We start from the raw sequence: 19,638 nt of genomic DNA on the forward strand, positions 1-19,638 counted from the left end.
TTACTAGTATCTATCTCTTCCCACTTATTACTATAACCATGTTGCTTGTATCTTTCAATTTATATTGTTTTTATTTGTTTCCTAGTATGATTTGATAGCTTATTAGTAACCTTGACTATCACTGTGTTGTTTCTTTTTATTCTCGATGAATGTATTTTATTTTCCTTATGTACACTGAGAGCATACAGTATACACTAAAGACAAATTCCTAGTGTGTCCAATCACACTTGGCCAATAAAGAATTCTATTCTATTCTATTCTATTCTATTCTATTCTATTCTATTCTATTCTATTCTATTCTATTCTATTCTATTCTATTCTATTCTATTCTACAATCAACAATATCCATTGCGAGCAAAAGTGCTAACTTGCATTTCTTTGTTGAACTTGCATTTGTGCATATAGCAAACAGAGAAACCAAGCTTTGAGTTTTCTGTTAACTTTCATAAAACTAGTCCCCTTCTCTCTCTCCCCCCCCTCCCCCCCGGGGTAGTTTTGTACCTAGGGGACCTTTTAAAAACTTTCTGCTAGTTTCTTTTCTTTTTTTTCTAGTGAGGATATTCTTTGCTATCAGTTTGGGATTTGCCACAGTGACCTCTAGTGGTCCCAGGACTGTTCATGTACATTTTTTTTTGTTCCTAGCATTTTCCTACAAGTGCAAGGTCTGCTTTTTTTCCAAAACAGCATGAAAGGCAGCTGGGTGACTTAGGGTCAGTCACTGTCTCTCAGCTCCTGATGTTAATTGCTCACATTGCCGTTTAGAGTTAGAATTACTTGGAGAGAATTATAATTCAGGTAGGAATTTCACAATAAATTTTAGATTCAAGATAGTAGACTAAATAGTTCAGTAGACTAAATAGTTTGAGTATATGAATATATGTTGAATTGCATCAGCACTGTAATTTTAGTCTAGTTAATTTTCTGTTGGTTTGGCCAACATTATTTACACCTCATTCTTCTGGATTACTCTGCTTTTTCTTACTCAGTGATATTTACTGTGATATTTACTTATATCTGTATACTTTGCTATGTCAGAAATTAAATACATCTTAGAAACGTTTATTTGCAAATCCTTCCTTGATTATGTACTGTCAAGCCATTGATTGAGACTTAGTTGTCACATAGATAGATTTTCTCAATCATGATCCATGCCTAACTTGGTCTTCCAATGGTATACCCATCATCACTGTAGCTGAGTTCATCTACCTTGCTTTTGATCATTCTCTTCTTCCCTTTTACCTTTCCCAGATTAGAGCCTTCTCCGGAAATCTAGATCTTTGCTTAATGTGTATGAAGTAGGATAATTTAATCCTGGTTATTTGTTCCTTGAGTGACAAGTTCTAAGTTGATTTGGTGAACAATCCATTTGATTGTTTACTTGGCTGTCGACACAATTCTCAGGAGTTTTCTCCAACAGCAAAGTTCAAAAGAGTTAATATTTTTCCTATCCTCCTTCTTTAAAGTCCATTAAGAGTGTCATGCAAGTCCTTACTACTACCCCAAAGTTCATAAAGTAATTAAACTTCTTAAATGTTGATCTTAGAACTCTAGTGTACATGAGTCTGGGATTATACTTGAAATGCTTTAACTGGAAAGCAGCATCTAATACACATATCTTTCAAAGAGAAAGGATAATTCAGGCAGAGATCTCTCCTCCAGCAAGGAAAAAGTTCCAGTACCTGTAGGTTTAGAAGTTAAGCAACAGTAAACTTCATATTGCAAATACCATGTTTCCCTGAAAATAAGACAGGGTCTTATATTAATTATATTAATATTATTATATTATTATATTATATTATTATTAATATTATTATATTAATTTTTGCTCCAAAAGACACATTAGGGTTTATTTTCTAGTTAGGTCTTATTTGGGGGGAAATATGGTACTAAATCTGACTGACAATCTTAATTGGGGCTTATTTTGGGGGTAGGGCTTATATTACGAGCATCCTGAAAAATCATGCTAGGGTTTATTGGGTCTTATTTTTGGAAAAACAGGGTAGAAGACCATGTTTTGTGACTGCATGATACTGTCAGATAACATTGTTTATTAAGTTTTCGACTGCATAGTACGTTTGTTCTTAATTTTATTTTAATTCAACCTCCTTTCCTATTATTCTTTTAACAGTTGATATTCGGGAAATTCAAGAAATTCGTCAGGGAAAGAACTCCAGAGATTTTGACCGATACCAGGAAGATTCTTGTTTCCGCCCAGAACAGTCTCACTGCTTTGTCATCCTTTATGGCATGGAATTCAGACTGAAAACACTCAGTTTGCAAGGTTAGATGTCTTTTACTTTGTCACTGACATGAGACTACAATCCAATAGCTGCTTGAACATCAGCAACACCACTGCTATTCATCTACTTTTTTTTTTTTTTAGCAAGACTTGGCTTAGAATAGTGGAGAGGAACATATGAGCAAAGAATGACTAGAATTGCTAGCAGCTGCTAGAACTGATAGCCATTGCCAGTTCTTGAACCGGAGCCTTTGAGCATATGGACATTCTTGTTTAACTATATGGCTAGCCATGTTGCAAATGCTGGCTTACTCTCTTATGGCTTCAAAAGCTAAAAAGAGTCTTAAATGTTGTTTTCCCCTCTCCGAATTCTAGAAAGTATACAGGGGTGTTCCTGTATACCTTCTAAAATTTGAAATGGGGGGGGGGACTGGATCTTGTATGAAGTACTTTCTAAGGTACACTAATGGGAAGATAAAGAGAAATCCCATTGCTCAATACTGATCATATTTTGCTCACTTCCCTTTGTTGATGGTAATTCTTCAAAAGGCATGAATCATAGGGAAGGTTTCTGGATTTATGCAGAATCTGGTTTGCTTAGACTAGAATAGTGAATGTGGCATGAAGCAATTAAGCAAACACGTTACTATATGCCATATTCTGAATAAGAGCAATCAATCTGCATCCTTATCATGCTAAGATGGTTGTTTGAACTGGCTAATAGACATATCTTTGAATGATTGTTAGCCTTGCACAGCATGGCACTAGCCTGTTTGCTGACATTCAGCTATGCTAAAGTAAGTTTTGGCATGCACATCTGTTAGATGAAAAAAAGATCTAATTTGATTACTGAAGTTCCCTGGAGATCCTTCTTGCTTGCCATGTGGGATTTGCCCCAGAAGATAAAAAACAAGTTTCTTCCTTACTTAGTGAGCATAATGAATTGAATGCTAAATGTTGAAATGATGTGATTGTTCCTCCTTAATAGCCTGGTTTTATGGCTATTATAATTTGTAATATCAAAATTGATGGGGTTAGTTTCCGTCTATTGGAAACCAGCTGCAAAGTGACTTCCTTCTTGGATATAGGGGTCAGTGCCTGTGTCATGCTTTGACAGGCTCGGTTTGTTCTTTATTTTCACAGCCACTTCCGAAGATGAAGTCAACATGTGGATCAAAGGGTTGAACTGGCTTGTGGCAGATACCCTAAAAGCTGCTACTCCATTGCAAATTGAAAGGTAAAGCAAAAAATTGGAACAGAAGGACCATTTCAAGTAAGGGGCATACTGTATAAAGGTTTCACTGCCTCTCCTTCATTGCCAGCATCTTTCTATATGAATTTAAGATTATCTGTATTAAAATCCATGCTTCCTTTCATAGCAGTTCAAATTTATATAATCTGCAGGATTTGGGGGATTCTTAAAGAGGAAGATTTTGACATATTTGACACTGACATATTTACAAATATTTGAAAACTATTTACTTTTAGGTGGCTTCGGAAACAGTTCTACTTTGTCGACCGCAACAGAGAGGATAGGTAAATAGAAAGTTACTGTTGTATATTATGAGATGTGATATATTTGAGTAACAAAAGAGGGCATACAAGTCTAAAAATTATTTTTCTGTTTAATTTTTATTAATTGAAAAATTTGGATGACGAGAACAGTAGTATAATCAAAGTTGGAATAGTGTCTATTCTAAACAGGAAAAAGTAACATTTTAATTGCTGTATTTTTCAGACTATAAGATGCTCCGGAATATAAGACACACCTAGTTTTTGGCGAAGAAAACAAGAAAAAAAAAAAAAAACCTGCCTCTGCCTCCCAGCAATTTGCCTCCTTGCAGCAAACAGCCTGGTCAGCTTTAGCACAGCCTGATTTAGCACGAGCAGCTGATTAGCAGTTGGATCTGCCTCCCGGAATACTGCCTATCAGCTGTTCCAGGCTGCGGGGATTGCCGCTACCCATCGCCACTGCTGCCTATCGCCACCATCCACATGTCCCATTTTTGGCCTGTTCCAGGCCGAAAACGGGGTGCATGGAGGCCAAAAATGGGGCACGTGGAGGTGGCAATAGGTGGCAACTGTTCGTGTTAAATCAGGCTGTGCTGAAGCTGACCAGGCTGTTTGCTGCAAGGAGGCAAACTGCTGGAGGCAGAGGCCGAAGAGTGGGGGCCAGTGGGTGGGCAGGGCTTCGGCAATACTCGCTCTATAAGACGTACAGATATTTCCCTCCGCCACTTGGGATAGTGCATCTTATACACCGAAAAATACAGTAACTAAAATATGCCTCCTAATTAATAGGGAAGTAACATTTTCCACTATATGTATATGTAAGTGTGTCTCTTTGCATGTGTGCATGTGTGCATGTGTGTGTGTATGCATAAATATAAATGTTTGGGGGGGGGAACCTGCAGACAACAATAATTGTTCTTTTTGAAAAAATGCAAGAATGCTTCAAGTGAAATGATTTCGGCTGTAACAGGAAACTTAGAATACCATTCTGAGAATATTTTTGCCTGCATATAATTGTATGCAAGTTAATTGATAGATGAAGAGACCAATACTTGAATTAATAATTAATTAAATTTCTTTAACTGTAACTCTGAGGTACTCCATAACTTAATGCAAAGATGGTTTATCTTCTTGACATCCACATATTAGGATGAATGAGTTTGGACATCAAAGGTGAATGCTGGAGACCTGATCTTTTTTCTCGCTCTCTCTTCAAGAAAGTGAAGGCAATTTGAAAGAGACATATATGAATATATTGATAAATTCATTCCAATTGAATTTTAAAAATGCATTTAACTAGAAGCAACAACAGAGCAAAATATCTGCATACCATGAGAAATAAAATCCCTTGACTTTTTCATAAGAACAAATCTCAATCCCAACCTGGAAATCTTACTAAGGAAGTACAAGAGCTCCATATGAACATATGCTTTGCCATTATGCTGAATAGAGATGAGCTATTCTGTATTGCCCTTCCCCCTTAAAAAAAATTTCAACATGTATAATGTGAACTCTCTATTGTGGTCTCTCATATGTGTTCTTTCTACTTGTTTGGGTGTGAGAAGATGTCACGTGAGCCTCCCCACATAACAACAGCACTTTTCTACAAAGTATTTCTAATAATTGCACAATTGCTGGCTGAGATTCAGAAACACAGGCTTGTGTGCCAGAATTTCCCTTTGGGTTCTTCTACAATAAATTCTTATATTTCTGTTTAGGGTTTTCTAAATGTAACATGTCTTTTGATGACTGGTAAAACTAGATCCCGGAGGGGATGTTCATTATGTGGAATAACAACCTCTGTTGTGTTTGCATGATACATTCACCTCCAAATGCATAGTGACTGAATATATATTAGCAAGACAATCCTTGAAAAAGTAAAAGGAAGGAATTTAAACTTGGATTATTTGATTTAGGTTAAAACAGATATGTTGTTATCTCTTCCAACCCTTACTGGATTTGTGCTGACAAGGTTTTAAGGAATCATTTATAAATAAGAGATGGGATATGGGAAGAAGAGATCATTTATTGTATTTGAACAGAGGGGGAAAGAGAAAGAAAGAGTTGGTGTGATGACATGATGTAGGGATTAGAATAGTAAAATTCTAAATTATCATCTCCACTAGGGAAGTGCATAGATACTATACAGTAATGCAACACAGTTCTTAAACAGGAAAAACTAGCAATAAATTTCAGCATTCATTCCTTTGAACTAAACCACAGTTATTGACCATCATTATTGGTCTTTTGCTATGAGAAATCACATTGGAGAGTACTGAGAATATTCATCAAGATGAATGCTTAATACCTCACAGAGTAGTAGTGAAAAGCAGTAGCTGATAAGTATTTCCCATGTGTTCTTAGCTCCAGAATCTATTGTAGAACACATGACTGTGTATTTGACAGATTGATTCATAAAAATTAAAAACACAGAATTCTGAGAAATGCAACCTATTCCTGGAGCATGATATGCTGGGAACTGATTTTTGATTATGAGCCATTAGGTCATAATCTAAGCACTTAGACAGCTTTTCCAGGATGATACATCCCCAGGATGATACATCCCCAGTCAGCTCTTCAGGCCTTTCAATGGTATATCTGTCACTGCTGCAATTCTCTTTCCTTCCATAGTATGATAAATAGTTAAAATTGAGAAGATTCTGAGATGGAGAAATTTGCTTAAAGTGGCCTTAGGTGAAGGCCAGCCTCAAGGAAAGCCTAGCAATTAGGCACCTGTGGCTAGAATAGCCAAGGAACATTGGGCCTGGATGGGGAGAAACAGGCTCCGACTCAACCCTTCCAAGACCGAGTGGCTGTGGATTCCGGCGTCCTGATATAGCCAGCTGGTGCCATCGCTGGCTATTGGGGGCGAATCACTGGCCCCCACGGAGAGGGCTCGCAACTTAGGCGTCCTCCTGGACGCACGGCTGTCTTTAGAAGAGCATATGACGACCGTGGCCAGGGGGGCTTTTTATCAGGTTCGCCTGATACGCCAGTTGCGTCCCTTTCTGGATCGGGACTCCCTACGCATGGTCACTCAAGCACTCGTCACTTCCCGCCTGGACTACTGCAATGCTCTCTACATGGGGCTCCCCTTGGGGTGCACCCGGAGGCTGCAGTTGGTCCAGAATGTGGCTGCGCGGGGGATTATGGGAGCGACAGGGTGCTCACATATAACACCTCACCTGCGCGAGCTGCACTGGCTTCCTGTGGTCTTCTGGGTGCGCTTCAAGGTGTTGGTAGCCACCTTTAAAGCGCTCCATGGCTTAGGGCCGGGGTATTTGCGAGACCGCCTTCTGTCGCCAATAGCCTCCCCCCGACCGGTTCGCTCGCACAGAGAGGGCCTCAAGGTGCCGTCGGCTAGGCAGTGCCGGCTGACGACCCCCAGGGGGAGAGCCTTCTCTGTGGTAGCACCTGCCCTCTGGAATGACCTGCCCCCTGAGATACGCACGATATCAGACCTCCGGACTTTTCGTCGGGCCCTGAAGACACACTTGTTCCATCTAGCTGGGCTGGCTTGATCCCATCCTCTCAGTTTTTTAATTGAATTTCGGTTTTAATTGGGTTGTTTTAAATTCGGGCCAAAATTATTTAATTGTTTTTTTTAAATGTTTTTAAATTTTATATGCTATGTTTTATTCTGGCTGTACACTGCCCTGAGTCCCGCAGGAGAAGGGCGGTATAGAAATATAATAAAATAAATAAAATAAATAAATAAAACATTCAAGAAACTTGAAAGCAGCAGAAAATGAGGGGCTGGATCTAGGACTTCCTTCCAGCCCTAGAGTGCTCAGTGCCTGTTTTTTTTTGTTTGTTATTTTTGTGTGTGTGGTTTTTATTTTTAATGATTTCCTGCCCTGACAAGAGACTTTAGGTTGTTTGCAGGGTGTCTGGAAACCAAGACGGAGGCAATTCAAAACATTAACAGAACCACTGATCAGAAAAGTTTTCAACAGATATACTAAAATAGCTTGATATCTAATGAATCTTTATCATTCTTTCTTATTTCTATGTGTTGTTAAAAAGATTCCACTGTGTTCTCACTGTCCCTGGTCTGTGAGAGAAAGGATCAAGATACAATTGACTTGCAATAAACTTCATTTAACAATGATCCTTTTCCAAGAAAAAAATTAATGGGCTTCTTTTTGTAAAAGGAGAACAATTAAATTATGAACAATTTAACAATCATAAACAGTTTATTATAGGCTTTTAAATTCTGAATGGCACTTATCTTCTTTATTTGGATGTATCTGCTTTTTGGTTGAAAGTTTCAGCTAAAATATCATCATTGGTCATTGAGATGTCTTAATGGTCTTCAACCTTTTTCTTTATCATGATCAAAAGTGGATGTCATTGTCTAAGTAAGATGTTTAATAAGAAAACTTAACATAGCTTATGGCTTGTAAGCCTCCCAGAGTCACCTGATCAAGTTGGACAGCTATAGAAATTGAATGAACAAATCAATCAGTCAGTCAATCAAAATGACAGTTAAAACTGTATCTCACAAAATTAATACATTTTGCAACTATTTTCAATAACATAATATGCTCATTCAAAGAAAATCAAGAGTCTGGAAGCACTTTTTCTGATTGACAGATTTTATTAAAAACCATAAGCTTTGTGGGCTGCAGCTTACTATGTACAATTTAAATTGTGGTAAGATGGGTGGAAAGGAAGAGGAAGATAGTTATGTAGATGCAAGTTACACATCAGACAGATTACAAGTAATTTACCTTTTGTTATATTAATTTTATTAAAGGTACAGTTAAAATAATACAACTACTGTATTTTCCGGCGTATAAGACGACTGGGCATATAAGACAACCCCCGACTTTTCCTGTTAAAATATAGGGTTTGGGCTATACTCGCCGTATAAGACTACCCTTCTTCCAATGCACACCAAATAAAAATTAAAAAACATCAACTGGTTCACCCACAATGTAAAAGCAGCTGTGCTAGACCCAAAATGGGTGGCCAACAAGCAGGAACCTCACACAGCCACAAAAAGCCCAAAAAAACAACTTTCACACTTTACACACACACAACACAACACAACTGGCTCACCCACAATGTAAAAGCAGCTGTGCTAGACCCAAAATGGCCCCTGCAACAAGCAGGAATCTCACACAGCCACAAAAAGCCCAAAAAACAACTTTCACACTTTACACACACAAAATTCCACATACAGCTTTGTGAGATTTTTTGTGTTCGTGTAGTTAGAGTGAAACACTACAGAAACACACTAAATCTCAGAAAGCTGCACAAATATTATTTTATTTTATTTTATTTTATTTTTATTTTTATATGAAAACTAAATTTAAAACTTCCTAAACTTTAAATGGCTAGGTCTAAAAAAGAACAACTAAAAAAAACCCCAATTAACTATTTTTTTTAAAGATCCCAAAGGGGGAAAAAACTTACCCAATAGAACAGGGGTCTCCAACCTTGGCAACTTTAAGACTTGTAGACTTCAACTCCCAGAATTCCTCAGCCAGCTTTGTTTTGCTGGCTGAGGAATTCTGGGAGTTGAAGTCCACAACTCCCTGCCTGCTTGATTGCAGGCAGGGAGTGGCTTGCTGATGGAATGGATTCAGGCAAGCGAAGCAAGGCAAGCGTTGCGACTAGCAGCTAAGGTAAGCAAGCTGGAGGGGGAAAACTTTTTTCCTTTTACATGGCTCTGGCGATCCCAGCTGCGTTGCCTGATTAGCAGGCAAAGCTGGGATCAGAGCTTGGATTGCCAGAGCCATTTAAGGCTCGTCAGAGCCTTTCGGGCTGGTCTGCCTGGTTATAGGAGAACGACACCCGGCGTATAAGATGACCCCTGACTTTTGAGAAGATTTTCATGTGTTAAAAAGTCATCTTAATACAAATTAAAAATTTAATACAAATTAAAAATGCAGAAAATAAAAAATAAAGGAAGAAAATAAGTATATCTTACCCAAAAAGAGAGAAATATATAAAGAAAAGAAATGATTTTCCCTATATAATTTTAGTAACTTATCCCTTCTTTTAACATGCAACAGATTCAGCCATGATCATCTGTTCCACGTGCAGCAGAGTTATCTTCAGTTCCCCATTTCTTCTCCGGAAGTCCCTGATAATCAAATAACTTTAACAATTAACAATTGCAATGTGTTAAAAATGCATTGGGTTCATTGAGAATTTCTGAGATAACTGAAGCTTTTTGATGTATATCAATAAATGTGTAATACATTTGGCAATGAAAATTCAAAGTATCCCTCAGAACAGATTAAAATGGCTCAATTTGACAATGTGTTTTTGCTTAAGCGAAATGCTTTCTACTGCTGCCTGTTGGCGTCAGTCTCTTTTTGCTTCCAGCCAAAGAGGGGAGGGAGAAATTGTGTCCCGGGAATCAGATTAACTATTCATGCATATTTAACAATGGGTTGCTAAAGCTTCCTTGCTATATTAAATCTACACACCAGGCATCTTTAAGAAATACTGAAGATTGTGACTTATCAATTATGTATATCAGGGGTGAAATGCACTTACCTTCCCTACCGGTTCGCAAATATGCTCACGCAGAGGCTGAAAAACGGCACAAAAAAGGGATGTCATGATGTCCACGCAGGTGGGTGAGGCTTCGCGCAGTCGGCCCTATCATATCACACAATCCGGTTGGAACTGGCTGAATTCCACTCCTGATGTGTATTACAAATATTAAGGTGACAGTGATAGTTATTCCTGAGCTGTTCTTCAATACAAGTACAGCAGCTGAGAGTTGGCAATCTTAAGAGTGATGTCCTCATCATTAGCTGAAGTATTATTTTTCCCTATATGTTGAACAGACAACTTTTGGCATCTTTGGGAGCAGTGTCTGAGGAGGCAATTGCAACACTTATTTTTTCAGAAGATAAACCCTCTTTAAATCCTTTCCAATGATATTTAGCACTTGCTAATTTGTGAAATGTTGGAAATCAAAACTGGTTCAGTGACATGTGCCACCTGGGTGACCTTGGGCCAGTCATTCTCTTTTAGCCCAACTCACTTCACAGGATTATTGTTGTGGGGAAGATAGGAAGAAGGAGTATCATATTCAGTGCCTTGAATTGTTTATAAAAATAATAAAGAGAGGAAATAAATAAAATAAATATTGCAGAGGTAGAATGCCTTTGCAGGCTGAGGGGCCATGGTTGGCATTTAAGTGGCATTATTCTGGCTGACTCCCGACATTTTGTGGGGCAGGACCAAAAAGCAGGCAGAGCATGACGGAAAGGATTTTCATTTGTTATTGGAATCATTAAATACTAGACCGTGTGTGCGTGTGTGTGTAGATGTGTATAAAATATGTATAAAACACAAAAAATATTTTTCTCACCCACTGAGATCTGGAAGTCATAAATGGGTTGTAGCCGAGTTCCATTTCCTGACCTAATGACTGAGCTAATCGTTGGACTGTAAGATTATATGTCTGCAACATACATTTCTCAGGAGTTCATCTGAAGAGGGGGATGTTTCCCTCCCTAAATGGATTAATTCCAGCTATCTTGTTTTGTTCTGGATAAAGTTTTATAGCCTCTGTTCCTGGGTGGAGGAGACCAACATTTCTTGGATGCCAGGAATACATTGAGTTATTTGCCAACAGTTCATCATCTGCAATAGATTTACTTGAATTTCACCAGTTACTGATTGACTGACAAACTGCAATATATTATAAGAACTTAGCAGCAGACCTGCTCTGTGGAAAAGGAGAACCCAACAAGCTAATGAGCAAGTGGTTCAGTACACAATAGCACCACATTCTGAGGGCTCCTGGTGCTCTCAATCCAGGAAAAAGCCATGCACTCCTCCTTCCATTGTTTCACAGTCACTACAATATTTGGTTGTGGTTATGGGAGCACACATGAAACCTGCAGTTTTTCAGAAGAACGGTTTTGATTATTGTATTCCAGTATAACATTTGGGGAATAGATGAATTGAACTGGTGATCAGGACATAAAAGAGATGATGTGGTATATTGGGTAGGAGTGATAAGCCTACTACTGTTAGCGGATCTCGGCCAACAATTGTGCAATTTAATTTTCAAGGAGCCTCTTATACATTGCTTCCATAAGAGTGGGTAGAGTCAGCAAGGCATGATTTCAATCTAACAGTTTTCAAACCACAGCTCTGTAAAGAAATACATTAAATCACTGTTAGTTTGTATTCCTGCCACAAAAACACAGTGATTCTAGACTGATTGGAGATGTTTTGTCTCACACTGTGGATGACTGCTGGGGCCTGCTTGATGACCCTCATGAATAAACATTGCAATTTAAGGGTACTTCTTTAAGTGCTGCAAACTGCAAGGGAAGATCAATCATGGAAGATAACTGCTTTTCAGGGAAGTCTCTATTGTTAATGATTTTCTCATTGCTAAGCATAGATTGAACTTCAGTAGATCTTCCGCACAATTAAAATCCAGAAACATACCCTTTCTTGAAAAAGTTAAACAATTTATTACAGTATAGCGGTGGTGATGATGATATTGATATGATTCGTTCAGTTGACAATATCAATTATTGGCAATTCCATGGGCCAAGTCTCTTTTCATCTTCTGATCTTGCACTGTTTCCTTGAGTTTTTCTATGCTCTGTCTGATGTCAAGCTTTGTTAGTGTCCAGCCATCATGTTTTTTTGACTTCTCCAGCACCACAGCTCAAATGAGTCTATTTTCTTTCTGTTTTGTTTTTTTAAGGTCCATACAGTATAATACATTTATGTTATTTGAAAGAAACCCATTTCTCAACTAATATATGAATTTGAAAAAAAGCAAACCTCATTTTCTACAGTTTTTAAGGAAAAAGAAGGGGAAAACATGCTTATTTTGAAATAATTTGAATTGTTTGGAAAAGAACCACAACAATTATAATGACTATTTCCTTTCAAGTAATACAATCTGAGACTGCTGGTTTTAATAGCTACTCCAATATTAGTAATTTTGGAAATACTTCAAGATAATTTCATCTATTTGTCCAAGGATTGCTGATAGTTTTGTGCCATTATTTTTTCCATTCACTGATTAGCTTGAAGTGTTTTTGTCCATTTTTAAGGAAGAAATTATAAGATTTTGGAAAACTTAAGTATAATCAATTTAAATCTGACAGTTGGAACATCAGAAAACTGGAAGGAAGCTTATAAAAAAATCCAGTTTCCATAGTGATCCCACAAAGCCAGAATCTATGGGAGAATAACAGGCAAGGTTAGGAGTTCATGCCTTACAAGAGGCCAACATTGACTACTCTTAACAACCATTCTGAACTGTGTCAGGAGGATGACAGGTGCAGCATCTGAGGGGTGGAGTAGAGGAAATGCTTTTATCCTTTCATAATAATGCTTGGCTTGTTTTACTGTGTTTTCAGTCTATCAAGCAATTTTGAGAATTTGATAAGTTGACAATGCATAAATACAGAAATATGCCCTCATTCATTTATTCTTTTTTTCCCTACCCCGCTAATTTAGGATTTCTGCAAAAGACCTAAAAAGTATGCTATCTCAAGTCAACTACCGTGTCCCCAACATGAGATTTCTAAGAGAGAGATTATCAGTAAGTATTTGGTTTTTTCCTCCCTGTTTATATGTGCAGAGTTTTGATACTCATTGATAAAAGATCAAAGCAGCTTGACATACTATTGTATGATTTTTTATTTATTTATTTTTTGTGTGTCAAGTCATTGTTGATGCCTGGTGACTGCCTGGACTAGTCCTTGCAGTTTCTTGGCAAATTTCAGAAATGGTTTGCCACTGCCTGCTTCCTAGGGCTGAGAATGTATGACTGGCCCAAGGTCCCCCAGCTAGATTGATGCCTAAAGAGGGATTAGAACTTCTGAATGTCACTTTTGGATTTCAGATTGGTGCATCCTATGAATTAACCCATCTATTGAGATTGGTCTTGTTCTACTCAGACCAAGAACTTCATTGTTACTGAGAGTTTGAACCTGGAATCTTCTGCATTTATTTGTATGTTAGATTTATAGCCTATCTTTCCTTAAAGAGCTCAGGGTGGGGTACAAAGAGCTGTCTCCTCATTTATCCCACAATTAACCATATGAAGTAGGTATTGCTGAAAATATAACTGTCCCCTAAATCACCTGGTGAACTTCCTTGGCCAAGGGTGGACTTGAATCTGAGCTTCCTTGGTAGTAAACTTTAAATAGTACCTTAAATACTGTTTCTTCTTTTTATTACTAAATAAACCAGTCTTTCCCAATCTGGAATTCTTCCCATGTATGTTATCCTGAAATCCCAAATTGCTGAGCCCACATAGCCAAAGTAAGTTAAGGAAGATTGGGGAAAGATAGTAAGAGACCTTGAAAATGCATCCCTGTTTTGTACATTTAAGATGCATTACTAAAACACAAAAGTTCTTCCCTTCCCTTCTTTTATAAAATGGTACAAGAAAAAAGCAGTGGGTGCTTTATTTTCCACAAATGAGATAATTCATCTCATATATGACAGCATAGTAGCATATTTTATGATTTTTGTTTACTTGTTTTCTCTTTACTATCAGGATGTGGAACAGAGAAATGGGGATATCACTTATGGACAATTTGTTCAACTGTACCAGAGCTTGATGTACAATGCACAGAAAGGAGTAAGACACTTCTGATCTTAATTCTGATGACATTTTTTAAAAAGAATTAATACATTTATTAGTCCACAGTCATTATTTTTGTCTTTCAGCAATATTTTGTTAGAGGTGGGTACTGTCGTTTCCTACATTCACTCACATTCGCACACATTTTCATGTGCCTATGCAAAAATCCATATATGCAAATTGATGACTGTACATTAGGAATCCCTGAAAAGTCTGTTCAAGACTTTTGTAAATTATACAGTGGAAAACAGCTTTATTATTTCTGTAAGAAGCAGCGTTGCAGCTCCTCTATTGACATTTGAAATAGGATGCTTAAATTTAGTAAGCACAATGACTGATTTTTGTTTCTTCTATGTAGATGGCTGTTCCATTCTTAGAAAGGTAAACTGCTTTATTTCCTATTGGGGCTAGGATGGAAATTAAAATGGCTTGCAATTATGAGAATATGCTGATAATTAATCATTAGTTAATTAGTCAAAGCACAGATTATCCCTTCATAGTGTTCTCTTCTCTACTTTACTTCAGTGCACAAAATAGTGTGGTTGTATATTGTTGTATTGATCTGTTTTGGAAATATTATAAAATCTCAAATTCTGGGATAAGAGCTGCTTTTTCTAATAATTTGGTGCCAGCCATTGCAGAATTATGTCTGGTAGCAAAATGCAACATTTATGCAAATTAATTTGCTTTTTTACCAATTGCTGTGATAACAAAGTTCAGCTTTTCTTCAGTATTCTTGAAAGCTCTGTGATCAACTTTGCATTTGAAGTCTGTTATTTATTACTATCAAATGTGTGTCTGATACTGTCTGACAGCAATCCTTTATACTGATATGTTCTTTCTTCCAATTTTCCCTGATAGAGTCAGTGTAAAGGAATGAACTCTATCAATAGCCAAGCTTTATCTATTACTTTCAGTGCCATATTAATTTTGGCATTGTTTAAATATGACACTAATTCATAATGTGCTTTGTTTTTGGCATAACTTCATGTGCAAATCTACCATTGCATCTTCACGTTATGTATGAAAGTTATATGTAAACAGACTCTATACATTTAAGCTTGTTTGGTTTTGAGAAGTGGCAGCTGCTTTCTAACCAACCTGTCTTATCTTGTACTTTATCTTAAAGTGGGGAGAGATCTGAATACAACAGAATTTCTCTGTCAGAGTTCCAGACATTTTTGCTAGAATACCAAATGGTAAGTTCATATGAGACAGAGAAAGAGGGAGAGGGAGAGGGAGGGAGGGAGAGAGAAACACCATTCATGCACTAATGTTGCGAAAGAGTAAGAACCAAAATTTGATGCAGATAAAAGATTTGCTTAAGCTGAAATTGATCTCTGGTAATTAATGTGAATATGCCTTTCTTAGCAATCATTAAGAAATGGTTTGCCATTGCCTCTTTTAAGTGTTGCTCAACTACTCTGTTTTCTGGTAATTTGAATGAAGATATGAAATGGGACATTACTCTCTAATAGAGAATTTTAGTATTCCGATATGTATAGATTAGATTTTCCTTTATAAATGTTTAAAAAGGCCTTAAAGAGACGGTCTTAATATAGGAAACAAATTTCAATCTTTCAGAAAAAGCTATTGTATATAGGTAATTTGAACAATATGAGAGGATGAGAGTTTGTATAATGCAGTGCTTAAATACTCTGAGCTGGTAAGCATCCACTTTGAATCTTAATCTGGCATTACGCCATTTAGGCAGAGGCACTTCATTATTTGTTTTTTATATCAGTTTCATCTCTCACATTCTTCAAGTTTCTCTTAAGTTTTAAAGTTTGTCATCCTAACTATCTGATACATGCAAGTTTTTAAAAAGAAATATTTTCCCAGGCCATCCACGGGGCTTTATAGCTGAGGAAGTATTAAAATCTAAATGACTTAGATGAAGTGATAGGATTGATGCTCATCAAATTTGAGGATGACCCAAAGCTTTTGGAAGTGTGATGTAGGTGGATAAATTTCAAAAGACAGGCTCAGGATCCTAAAGGATCTTGATAGATTTGATGGTGAGCCCTAGGCAACAATGTGGAGTGATGTTAGGTTTCCCCTCTTAGGTAAGCAGAAAAAATAGCTGCAGAGGTACAAGATAGATTGTACTTAGTTCAGTTGTATGACTTATGTGAAGGATCTTGCTTTCCTGATAGGTTAAAGATTGAGCTTGAGCTAGACATGTGCTTATATTGTCAAAAGAGGCATTGTAACCTTGGGCTATTGTTGTAAGGGTATGTGGGAATGACCTTGGGAGACACAAGGACAAGGAGAACAGCCATAGCACTAGGGGATAAGATAAGAGGCGGTCTGCAGCAAGAATAGAGGCAAATCAGAAGATGTTCCTAATTTCTGGCAGTGAGGGAGAAATGTACTTTCAGACTAGCAAGATTGATATTACCCATGCGAGGTGGTTCAAATAGAATGCATGCATGCCTGAATGAACTAATTCTACTTTATTTCAAGGTTACATTAATAGAATCTTGCAAAATATGTTTCTTCCATGTGAACTTTACAGCCCAAGATACTAAACAGGGTCACTTTTGAGATGTTTGCCCCAGTTCCTGCAGTGGGCTAAGCTGCCTCTTATTCAGCCATCAGCCGTGGCTCTTACCCCATCTCCCAAAGTCATTCTTTTGTACCATTACAGCTGCATAAATAGAGGATAGTGTTGGGATCACATGGAGTGATTGTTCTGTTATATGCTTCACTGGTCAGTCTGTGCCCGGAACACAAGCATTTCTTGACTCACAACCACAATAAGGACCGGATAATTTTTCATTAAGTAGTGTGATTGTTAAGCAGGACATCACATGCCTGTGACTTGTGACCTTCCCTCCCAGCTTCCTCATGGACTTGTCGGAAGCTGGGTGGGAAGGTCACAAATGGCAACCCCGTGGCCACAGGATGCTATGACTATCATAATTGTGTGGTGGTTGCCAAGCACCTGAATTGCAATCATGACTGCAGGGATGCTGCAATGGTTAGAACTGCAAGGAAATAGTAAGTCATAAGGGGCATTGTAACTTCAAATGGTTGTAAGTTGAGGACTACCTGTACTTTGGTTCTGGCCACCAAACAAAGGAGATGAAGGATGCTGAGGAATTGGGAAGAGTGCAAAGGAGAGGGGTAAAGATGTCTTGGAATCAGTACTGTATCACTGGAGGTTTTCAAGCAAATGTTGGACAGCCATTTGTCTGAGATGGTATGAAGATTCCTGCTGTGGCCAGGACGTCGGACTCCAAAGTCCCTTCCAGTCTTATCTCTAATCCCACGTAGCTTTCCATCAGCAATACAGGGATAATAATTACTTGCTACTTTGCAAGAACATTATAAGGCTGGGAAAGGGGATGTTTACAAAATAGCTTGAACACTGTAATAAATAGAATATCTGGCTTCTCAAACTCCACCTTTCTCCATCCTCATATACAGGAGCTTTGGGCTGCAGACCTTTCCTTGGTGCAAGATTTTATGTTTACTTTCTTGTCAGATCCATTGAGAGTAATTGAAGAACCTTATTTTTCTTCAGATGAGGTAAGACTCTCAAGAATCTCACTAAAAAAAAAATAGAACAAGAATGGCTGGCTTTATAATTCCCAAATCATTGATATCAATGTTCTCTACACTGCATTGTAGTAAGTAATGCTACAATGTATTATAAAGGTCAATTCCATACATGGCAGGAAAGGAATATTGTAGCAAATTATATTTCCTTCTTTTCTGCAGATCTTTTCTTGCAATTTAAAATATTAAATAAGTTGCAACTTTGACTTTTCTAAGAAGAAAGATAAGACTTCTCATTGGTAATTGCTGGAATTATATTTAATTGACTGTAATAATACTGAGCAATTATGTAGTCCTATAAATTATAAGTAAGGATAATTAGTGTGAGGTGGAACATAGATAATTATATAGAAAGCATGCAGTTCATTGGGGGTTTGTTGTTTTCTAGGCCTAGCACAAAGTTCTAGTGTTAGCATGGAATGTTATCTCAGAAACAATTTTATCATATCTAGAGTATTCTCCAAGGCAGATGTAAAGGATCTGCCTAAATAAGTGAAGGACTTCTTAAGCAACTGGCCTTTGGTCAGCACAGTTTTGAATTGAAACAAAGTAGGATGTAGTTGTTCCAGACAGTTTTTAAGTCACTGGTGAATTTGTTGTCAGCCTGCATGCTTAAACTCTCATCCCTCCTTTTTTTGAGAGGGATGGGCTGTTCAGAAATAGGAAATATAAATAAAATATAATAAATATGAAACCATTAGTTGAGGTCATCTGCTAGTTTGAGGTTTGTATCTTTTGACTTTGGACCAGAAAAGGTTTGTATCTTTTGACTTTGGACCAGAAAATGATGCTGTCAAGATTTTGTTCCAGTGCATGGAGGTTGTGTGGGTTTGGATGGGGAGAATCTCCAACTCATTACTACCAAGACCTAGTGACTATGGGTGTTTCAACCATCCAGATTTGGGTATATTCCCTCTTTGACCTTGAATGGGGTTACACTTCCCCTTTTGGTATGCCTTCCAGTTTTTCTGGATTCAAAGATTCTTCAAAAGCAGATGTCAGTTTTGGCTATGAAGGCATTTGCATAACTTTGTCCAGTGATCCAGTTGTGTCCTTTCCTAAATTGGGAGGGCTATTCAGATAGTCACTCATGCCCTAGTCACTTCACAACTTGATTACTGCAATGTTCTCTACATGGAATTGATCTTGAAGACCACCCAGAAACTTTAACTGGTCCATATCAGATTTTCTCAAGCAGACTCCCTTCCTGCATTGTAATTGTGTATTTTTTAAACTATGAGAGCTGTAATCCAATACATCTGGGGAGAGTCGGGTGGGGGAAGTCTGAAAAAACAGCTGAGATTTGGGGGTTTTGTGTTCCATCTTTCACCTCCATTTTTTCCCTTCTTCTTGTACAGTTTCTCACCTTCCTGTTTTCCAAAGAGAACAGCATCTGGAACTCGGAATTTGATGCCATACGCCCAGAAGACATGAACAACCCCTTGTCCCATTATTGGATCTCATCCTCGCATAACACGTAATGGAAAAATTGGTTTCTCTTGCTAATAATTTCTCCTGTTTGTAATTTGCTTTGAGAAGAGACCATGTGTGCAAAACTGTACGAAAAGCACCTTCTGGGATAACGATGCAATTCTTGGAATTACACTGTCTTACGTATCTCTGCAAATTATGAGGTGCCTGTTGAGTTTTGCTTTCCATTAATAGCAGCAGGTCAACACATGACTCAGTAATTTAGGGATCTTTAGATGAATAGAATCCTGATATG

General features: G+C 37.7%; 1 protein-coding gene across 1 annotated transcript in view; it reads left to right on the top strand.

Annotated features, from left to right (window-relative positions):
- Nucleotides 1–19,638, top strand: part of PLCG1 (phospholipase C gamma 1) — a 98,645-nt gene that overhangs the window by 43,630 nt on the left and 35,377 nt on the right. The window contains exons 2-10 of the mRNA XM_070941702.1: nt 2,129–2,281; nt 3,383–3,476; nt 3,728–3,775; nt 13,214–13,298; nt 14,262–14,345; nt 14,707–14,729; nt 15,478–15,547; nt 17,781–17,882; nt 19,271–19,389. Of these exons, the coding sequence (XP_070797803.1) occupies nt 2,129–2,281; nt 3,383–3,476; nt 3,728–3,775; nt 13,214–13,298; nt 14,262–14,345; nt 14,707–14,729; nt 15,478–15,547; nt 17,781–17,882; nt 19,271–19,389 (778 nt within the window). The remainder of the gene's footprint in view (nt 1–2,128; nt 2,282–3,382; nt 3,477–3,727; nt 3,776–13,213; nt 13,299–14,261; nt 14,346–14,706; nt 14,730–15,477; nt 15,548–17,780; nt 17,883–19,270; nt 19,390–19,638) is intronic.

The sequence above is a fragment of the Pituophis catenifer genome, unplaced genomic scaffold (genome assembly GCF_029215685.1).
Source record: "Pituophis catenifer annectens isolate HBS135680 unplaced genomic scaffold, rPitCat1.0.hap2 SCAF_3, whole genome shotgun sequence".
Taxonomy (NCBI): domain Eukaryota; kingdom Metazoa; phylum Chordata; class Lepidosauria; order Squamata; family Colubridae; genus Pituophis; species Pituophis catenifer.